This window comes from Hetaerina americana, unplaced genomic scaffold (genome assembly GCF_022747635.1).
Source record: "Hetaerina americana unplaced genomic scaffold, ioHetAmer1.1.p SCAF_11, whole genome shotgun sequence".
Lineage (NCBI taxonomy): Eukaryota > Metazoa > Arthropoda > Insecta > Odonata > Calopterygidae > Hetaerina > Hetaerina americana.
In genome coordinates this window covers 18987125-18996650 of record NW_027286181.1, presented here as the reverse complement: position 1 = coordinate 18996650, position 9526 = coordinate 18987125, and the positions used below count along the sequence as shown (strand labels likewise).

Here is a 9526-nt window from a genome sequence, read left to right as displayed (position 1 = left end):
GCAATGAAGTCTTTACCCCCACTAATGAATCTATTGTAAGGTTGTATTAATTGATTGATAGTCCAACTATTAAGTTAGGTTTTGAATAGACACTGAATGAACAAAGTTGGATGGAATGAAGATGCTAGCTCGGTGAAAGACCCGAGAGGAATTTATGCATGCAATAAACTGCAAAAGCACCAGATCATTCTTCATAGGTTGCTTCTTTATTATTATTATTTATTATAGGTATTCTACCATTTAAGGGAGGTTTTGCATTGATATTGCATTAAAAATTGTGTTGCAGATACCTTCCTCCCCTCTCCTAACAAAAGACACAACCCGAAATCAGGCACTACAGGATGTCCCACTTCATTCCATATACTTCCTTCTACCCTTCATTCAATCCAATATGCTTATCCTAGTCCTTTCCCTTCATTGTTTGCCCAATATTCTCCCCTCTATCACAGTCTTTAACATCCCACTGGCAATCAAAATACTTTGCATCCATCATTCCTGCCTCCTTTGGATTTCCCCCAGAAGTCCTCTCCACTCCCCCACCATATCTAACCCACCGTCATTTGTTTTCCTCTCTGTCCACTTCACCTTCTCCACACACACCTTTCAACAACGGTCAATCTATACCTATCATCTTGCTTCAATGGCCATGTTTCCATACCATACAAAATTACGCTCTATATTAATGATTTGATGAGCCTTTACTTAATCTCCTCACTCAATGTTCCTGTCATCAATTCCCTCCCCCTTATAAAAGCTTAGTTGCTTAATGCAGTTCTTCTCCTCATGTCCCAACTACTTTGACCATTTTGGTCCAAAACACTTCCAAGATACATGAATTGTTCCACCTGCTCTAGGGTATGAGCTCCAATTTTAATTTTCAACTAAGCCTTCCTCTTTCTTAAAAACCACATAAACTTGGTTTTTTAAACATTTATTCTTATCCCATACCAATTGGACTGAATTTCCAATGCTCTCAGCATCATTTGCAAACCCTTTGCTGACTGAAAAACTAAAGATTGATCATCTCCAAACTTCTAAATGAATTCTCCACTGATTTTGATTCCTACTTCCAGTTCTTCCAATGCCTCCTTCACCATTACCTCAACATTTAAAGGTTGAACAGCAAGTGAGATAATGGACATCTTTTCTTGTTTCTTCATATTTTTTGTATTTTCTCTACCATATCATATCAAATCAATAGTAGGGGAAATTTTGTTTGAAAAAGAACAGAATTTTTCCTGAAGTTCTTACAGCTATAACATTTGCTTTAGTTTCCCCAGTTATGTGATATTTAGACGGTGCATTCAAGTTTTAAGGCCACTCAAATTTTTCTTGGGATTGGGAGTAAATAATAATATGTGGTTTAGCTTAAAACACGCAGGCACCCTTTATATAAGGTGCAAGATATAGATTGCTGCACTGTACAATTGCTGGCCCTGGTGGTGGTGAGATAACATCCTTGCCTCCTAACCCAGAGGTTGCTGGTTCGATTCCCACCTAGGTGGATTTTCTTCCCCCTAGGGCTTGATTGTAAGTAATTGTGTTCAATGTAATGTCTAAGGGCTAGGTAGAAGAAGGGTGGGTGGATTGGGTGAGGTTGAGACTATAAGTCTCAACCTCACCCTATTAAGTCAATAAATAAATGAATACAATGCACAGGATTTGCATATCGGCAGCTAGAGAGAGAATTGTGTTCGATACTCTAAAATGGCATCGTTTAGTGCACAAGAACAGCATATGGTCATCCATTGACTACACATGTGGTGCTTACCACTATTAGAAGAACTAATTAGTATAACAATGAACCCAAGAAGCTTCAGTACCATGGACCAGCTCGTTTTTCCAGGGGGCTAAAAGGTAAACCTGGTGTTCTTGGTGGTCGTGAAATTATTGCATTTGAGTGATATGTACATCTACTGGGAGATTATGCTGAGGAGTAACAGAAGGTTGAGTTTATGTAGTTAATCAGAAAAAAACAAGTAAACTTTAGAACTTGTTCACAACACTTAGGTATTGAAGTATTTTCCCATAATTTTATTTTATATTATTTTATTTTGTTAATTTACCATGACATATATTATGTGTACTGCATGCTAATAATTAGTGCTTCATCTGTTATAAAAATTATAACAATCTTTCTCACAAAACTGGCTTACTGTGCAGCTGCCATAAACTTATACTTACTACTTTTGAAAAAAGTGTTAGTAGATTATTAATCATTAGGTGGACATTAGATGGACAGCATACTCCACTTTTAAGTCTTTTCCTATATTTTTATTTTATATTGTTTTATTTTTAATAGTTCTTCATCCATTATAAAAATTATGATGATCTTCCTCACTACTGACAACTCCACATGTAGAAGCCCAAAGAAAGGATTGGGATACCTATGAAAAATCCTGCCACCATTTGGATTAGAAACCCTGGCCCCCAGGGTGAGAAGTCAGTAGCAAACTGCACAATCTTGATCACTGTTAGATCTATAAATGTAATTCAGTATTCCCCTTGGGCCTTAGGCATCATCTGAAACAGAGTTCAAGAAAAAAGTTTGACCCTTCATAAAAGGATCAGATATAATTTCTTCAGGGTATTTGCCATTCTTGGTGGCACATGATCTATCATAGGTAATGCTCCGGAGGGATGTTTGAGCAGGTCACACAGCAGATGTCCCGGAAGTCAGGGATGAGGCAGTATCGGCCGAGATAGCGGGAGACTTGTGGACAGTAGGGAGATGTGTCCCTGGTGCACTCTACTTCTGCCCCACTGTTCAGCCTACAGGGCCGCTGTTCTGGAGGGGGCCGACCACACGTATACAGGGGCTCACCCCTTGGTGCCGGACACCTCGTCAACCTCCTCTCCTCACCCCAGACACTCTGGTGGCTGCCTTCCCCCTTGGCAGCACACTGAAAAAGGATCAGCAAATGAAACACAGAACTTCTGGGCCCTTGGGTAGTACCTTGATAGGGTAATTTGCTGGTGGTTGGAACCAAGGGCGAGAAGGGTACCACTCTATCAATATCAGTGTAGGGCATATGAATTTTTGATATGGGTGTCAAGGAGGAGGACCCCAGTAATTATAGGCCAATATCGCTCACCTCCATCTCCTGTAAGATTTTTGAGCACATCATTGTTAGTTCCATAATGAGGTACCTCGATAGCCAAGATTTATTGATAAATAACCAACACGGGTTCCGTAAAGGTAGATCCTGCGAAACTCAACTCGCACTATTTGTTCATGATATAATGCATTCCGGTGAAAGTAATATTCCAGTTGATGCAATATTTCTAGATTTTAAAAAAGCTTTTGATAAAGTCCCTCATTGCAAGTTACTCGCTAAGTTGGAAAGTTATGGAATACACGGGAGTGTTATATGCTGGATAAGACAATTTAAAAAAAATCGTGTTCAAACAGTCGTTCTGGACGGTGTATCATCTGATACTGTTAAGGTCACGTCGGGTGTACCACAGGGAAGTGTCATAGGCCCCCTCTTGTTTCTTATTTACATAAATGACCTCAGCACCGTGGTTAATAGCAGGCTCCGTCTTTTTGCTGACGATGCGGTGATTTATGGGGACATTCAAAGTCGCGATGACAGAGTCACATTAGCTAACGACCTAAATGCAATCCAGACTTGGTGCGATACATGGCAATTGGAATTAAATTTGAAGAAATGCGTAGTAATACATTTTTGGGAAAAGAGTAACACCCCACCATTTAGTTACAAAGTGAAGCAAACAGAAATCGCGAGGGTAGATTCCTTTAAATACTTGGGTGTAACAATTACTCACGATCTGTCCTGGGGAAAGCACATACGGGAAATATGCGGTTGCGCTAATAAAAAATTGGGATTTGTAAAAAGAGTGCTGGGTAAATGTGACGAAAAAGTGATGTTTTATTGCCCTAGTCAGGCCCCACCTAGAGTATGCTGCCAGTATATGGGATCCGCAAGAGATAAATTTAATTTCGGAATTGGAACAAGTTCAGCGGAGGGGGGCTAGATTTGTCAAAAATTGCTATGACCAACGCAGTAGCTTAACTACTTTGCTAGAAAATTTAGGCTGGGATTCCCTTACACAGCGGCGTTTACAATATAGATTAAACTTATTAAAAACATTTAAAGATGGGTCCTTTTCCGATGACATCAAGAACATAATAAGAACCCCAACGTATTACGGGCGGAGGGATCACGAATGTAAGATTAGAGAGATTGAATGCAGGACAGACAGATTTAAATGGTCATTTTTTCCGAGAACAATAAGAGACCAGAATTCTTTTAATCGAAATCGCCCAGGATCCGGCTCGACATAATAAGTATTAACCTACAAGGTAGCGACTGCGCAGGGTTATACGCTTATATTTATATTTTTTTTATATATATATATATATTTTTTGCAGGTTCCCCTTACCTTTCCCCATCCATTTGAAAAACCCTAATCCCCTCATCCCTTACCCTTTCCTCCTGGTGCTGCACCCCCTGCCACACACCTTTTTGGTGGCTTGCAGGGTATTGATGTAGATGTAGATGTAGATATGAATCATCTTTACCAGTTACTTGTTACAATCACCTTGGATAAAAGTCCTTTATACCTGTGCCTTGGCACCAGTTCCTAGGGTACCAACCCTTTATGCCTCGATACTAAGAAAAACGTTTGCCTATTAGTCAGTGACAGTGACTAGGTTATGATTCATCCATGCCTATAAATATGTATCAGTACAAAGAGAATGAGACCTCAACACATTAATTCTAAGAAAACTAGTAATAGATACCTTAGTGGCAGAGCCTGGCAGTGTAAACACAATTAAAATATTACAATGTTTGTAGTTTGCAAAATAATTTTGATTGAATAAACTGTAGCAATGAGAGATTTTTTTTGACAGTTGGGTCACACTTGGAATAGGCACAAAGTTTTTTAAAACCATGGAAAAATTCATTAATTATGGTTATTCAAAATGACAAAATTTCATGATTTAGTCTAAAAAACCAAACCCTGTATGATGTACAGTATACAGGTGAAAATTTGTGTATGTACAAGCGTATTTGTTTATGCACGCAAAAATATATTAATTGTAGTCATGAGCCTCTGCCATTATTATTGGAAGAAGACCCACAGGTATGGTCATTTTTGCCATCATGGGGGTAATTTGGTAGTGGCTGGATATTCAGAGAATGGGGGAGAAATGAGTGGAGAGAAACCTGACATAGGCATTGGCCTGCTCTGATAATGAAAGGTACCAAGGGGTCACATAATTTGACATTCTAACCAATGGATGGTGCACTTTACCTCAAGTTCTCTCCACATGACACCCCAAGTAGGGAGGGATCAAGTTCAACTGAAAAAAGCAATTGGGATTTGCACAGGGACCCTCACGGTGGGAAGTAAGTACACTAGTCACAACTACCAAAAACCTGAGCCTTTAAATATGTACATTCAATGTATGCATGTAGGAATTCATATTTCTGTATGTATGGCTCATGCCTTAACACCTGATGCCACATGTACTTTACCGCAACTTGCTAGATATTGTGTGGATGTGATGCTGTATGTTTGCATCTTCTGACTCACCTGTGACCAGTTGCCCGTGACCCACTCGACTGGGCAAGGCACTCGATTGCACGGCATGATAGTGTCAAGACCAGTGGCCCTGGGCCATTGCCAGCCAGCCCCTCCACACCTGCAAGGAATAAGAAATGGAGTGATTAATTGAGTTCAAAGCCTTTTGAAAAAAGTTTATTTTATGATGAGAATTCATTGCATTTTGTAGGTTTTTGATCAAATGATGACAAATTTAAATTCAAAACATTTCTCACAAATGACATGATAGAGCCTTTGAGCATTTACTTTCAGTTACGGTTAGTATTAAAATTTCCGTGCGGCTCGCTTCTGGGCTATTTTTCTAAGTGTACATTCACAGGAAGTCAAATTTCCATGAAGTCTATGCTGCTAGGTAACTAATTAACCATGAATAGGTAACATAATTGGTAGTCATACTTGCATAAAGCCTTAAGATAGTCTTAATAGAAAAACCGCAAAATAAATCTCAGAAAATAAAAATTGGTAAATGTACTGCAGTGAAGTTTTTAAATAAAAGAGATGATAAACGAGATGCAAATTATAGAATAATAATAATAATAATAATAATAATAATAATATACTTTATTCATCTTATAATCATATTCACATATGGTAGATGTCGTCATTTAGGAACATACAGTTGTTCCTGGATAATATGGTATACAGCACAATATACAATCACATAAAATACTTATTTGAAAATATTTGCATACATACACTTAGTATTCTACTCACGCTAGACCTTATAATTTTAGGCTAGTAAAGTCGAGCTCATAATACTCCTCTATTGAGTATAAAGGATTGGAGGTAAGCCAATCACGCAGCACCCTGCGGAACACTACATTGCGGGCTGACTTTACAGATTTTGGAAGCATATTAAACAATTTGATAGGTAGACCTTCAACTTTGTAAGTCCTATCTAGCCTACAGTATGGAAAATCCATATTAGACTTTGCTCTGGTGTTATGGCTGTGAACGTCAGCCCTAGTGGAGTACATACTTGTATTTTCTTTTACATGAACTAATGAATAGAATATATATAAATTGTAGACAGTCATAATTTTTAAATTTAAAAAGAGAGGTCTACAGTGTTCAAGTGGACATGAATTGGATAAGGTACGGACTGCCTTTTTCTGCATCACAAAGATTAGCTTAATATCAGATGCATGCCCCCAAAGTCTAATGCCATAAGTAATATTTGAGTGAAAGAATGCATAGTAGGCATTAATTAAGTATTCCTTACTAACATATAATTTCAATTTCCTGAGCAGAAATAAGGCTCGGGCAAGTTTCTTCCTAATGTATAGAATATGAGTACTCCATGTTAACTTGGAGTCTATATAAAATCCCAGCAGTTTCACGGGGACAGTGTCTGGTGTAGCACATTTTAGAGTACATATAAGATGCTGAGTTTTATTGGGATTCATATGGAGATTGTTGGCAGCAAACCAGTCCACTGCCTTTTTAAGTATAGTAGGAACTCTATTCATCGCATCAGAATGATGGGGGGAACTATGTAGGAAAGTAGTATCATCCGCATAGAGGACACAGTCAGTAATCATATTGGGGCACAAGTCATTAATCATGACCAGAAATAAAAGAGGTCCAAGCACAGAGCCCTGAGGCACACCATATTTAATATTTAATGGTTTTGACTGTTTACCATTTACATAAACTGACTGCTTACGATCAGATAAGTAGGAAGAAATAAATTTTAGTTCAGTATCCTTAAAACCATAATATTTCAACTTATTTATGAGAATTGTGTGATTAACACAGTCAAAAGCCGAAGAGAGATCACATAATGAGAGAGCCAAACATTGATTACCTTCAAAAGCCTTAATGATTTGCTTTATAACATATTCAACAGCTTGGGTTGTACATTTGTTGGGTCTGAAACCAAACTGAGTCGGTGTAAATAGGTTTAAAGATTCAAAATAGTCCAGGATTTGGGTAAATACAACTGATTCAATGATTTTTGCAAGTGGAGAAATAATTGTAATAGGACGATAATTGTTTGGAGAACTGAAATCACCACGTTTGTGAATAGGAATGACCTTGGAAAACTTTAACTGATCAGGAAAATAACCAGACTGGAGACAAGAGTTAATGACAATAGCAAGAGGGTATGCTAACCAGTCAATTACGGATTTGATTGAATTATTTGAAAGCCCAAACATATCTTTACAATTAGAATTCTTGAACTTTTTCACTACTTTAATTATGTCTATCTGAGAAACTTCTTTCCATCTAAATATAGAATTGGTGGTGGGAGTATTGCATAATAGGTTATTAGCAGTGTCAGCTGAGGTTTGATTAATATTATTTATATCAGCTATAATATTGTCAACCGAACTAATAAAGTAGTTATTAAAAGATTCAGAGTCTATTGGAACATCATCAGAGTTTTTACTGAATCCTGTTTCTTTTTTAATGATAGTCCAGGCTGCTCTGCATTTGTTGGATGCACTATTAATGTAGCTAACATTGGCTTGACATTTAGCCAATCTTAACTCAGTATAGTAGTCCTTCTTTTGGTTATTGTAGGCTTTTTTAAGATCATCGCTACCACATAGCTTATACTGTTTATATAAGTTGAGTAAATTCCTTCTCTTATTCTCAAGGTCAATATTAAACCAATTTGCCTGTAGATTGGGCTTCTGTTTCAGCTGAATTAATTTCTTTGGGAATGCACATTCAAACAATAACAGGAAATGACTAAAAAAAGTTGCAAACTTTCTTTCACAATCAGTATAGGTCAGCATGGCATCCCAGTCAGTATTATTAAGCAAAGTTATGAAGTCATAGACATGGTGTACAGTCATCTGTCTAACATACACAGTTTTGGAAGTTTTGTTATAGCTATTTACACACAGCTTAGGGTGCCATGAAAAGGAGATTGCAAAATGATCAGAGAGCATGGGGTCAAAGACTTTGAGAATACAGTCGGATTTATCAGTATTAGTTATTATATTGTCAAGACAGGCATTCAACCTAGTCGGTTCCGAATTAGCACAATATAAATCAAAGCCCCTGAGAAGAATGTCTAGCTGAGTATGACTCCTTGAAAGGCAACCCATGTCAACATTTAAATCGGTTCCTATAACGATAGTTGCGTGAAAGTTTTGAAGATAAGTTGAGACCTTCTCAAGCTGTTCACAGAACACATCAAAGTCTCCATTAGGAGAACGATAAATAGATGCCACAATTAATCTCAGTCCTTTTAGGTACACGGCAACAATTTCAAAATGTAGATCCATACAAAAACGATGTAAATCCAACCGTTTACACGTGAGATAGTTTTTTAAATAGATGCATACTCCACCATTTTTGAAGGATTTTCTACAGTAGATTGAGCCAAGAGTATATCCCGTTATTTGGTATAGATCACTTTCTTGCTCATGTAACCAGTGTTCAGAAAGGCACAGAATATCATAATTTGCCGAGTTCAAGTAAATTTCCAGGTCACAAATCTTGTTTCTTAGGCACTGAACATTTAACACGAGGAAGTTGACAGAAAAAGAAGTAGAACTACCTGAGGTTTTGGGAGTTTTCAATTGGTGCACTAATCTTCCGGAGAATTCCGGCGGGATCTCGGAAAAAAATAATTACCGAGGTAAATATTTTTTGGCCAAAACTCTGGGGACAGGAGCTTTTCACGGAGATCTTCGTCAATCGAGATATGAAAAGAGGCATAATTACCTCTGGATACCTTAAGCTGCTCGATATCTACTGATGTATCGGGGAGCTCGGGCAGGTGGTCCTTCAGATAGGACATAATTGCTTCTGCCGTGGTGTCAGGATGAAAATTCCAAACATGCACGTGAGAACGGCGATTAATGCCAGAGATAGAGCACTTTTTATCAGAGGAACCCATGATGGGTGTACGGCGTCGCCGCTTATGTTGTATAACTTTGAAGCCGTCACTAGAAAGGTAAGAAGATTGGCTAAC

The 9526-nt window shown here is 38.0% G+C and overlaps 1 protein-coding gene across 1 annotated transcript in view; it reads right to left on the bottom strand.

Annotated features, from left to right (window-relative positions):
* Positions 1-2039: 2039 nt before the first annotated feature.
* The window catches only part of LOC139700817 (A disintegrin and metalloproteinase with thrombospondin motifs 2-like), a 37086-nt gene continuing 29599 nt past the window's right edge, over positions 2040-9526 (bottom strand). Inside the window, exons 16-17 of the mRNA XM_071599243.1 lie at positions 5566-5674; positions 2040-2903 (exon numbers count right to left, since the gene is read on the bottom strand). Of these exons, the coding sequence (XP_071455344.1) occupies positions 2619-2903; positions 5566-5674 (394 nt within the window). The 3' untranslated portion in view covers positions 2040-2618. The remainder of the gene's footprint in view (positions 2904-5565; positions 5675-9526) is intronic.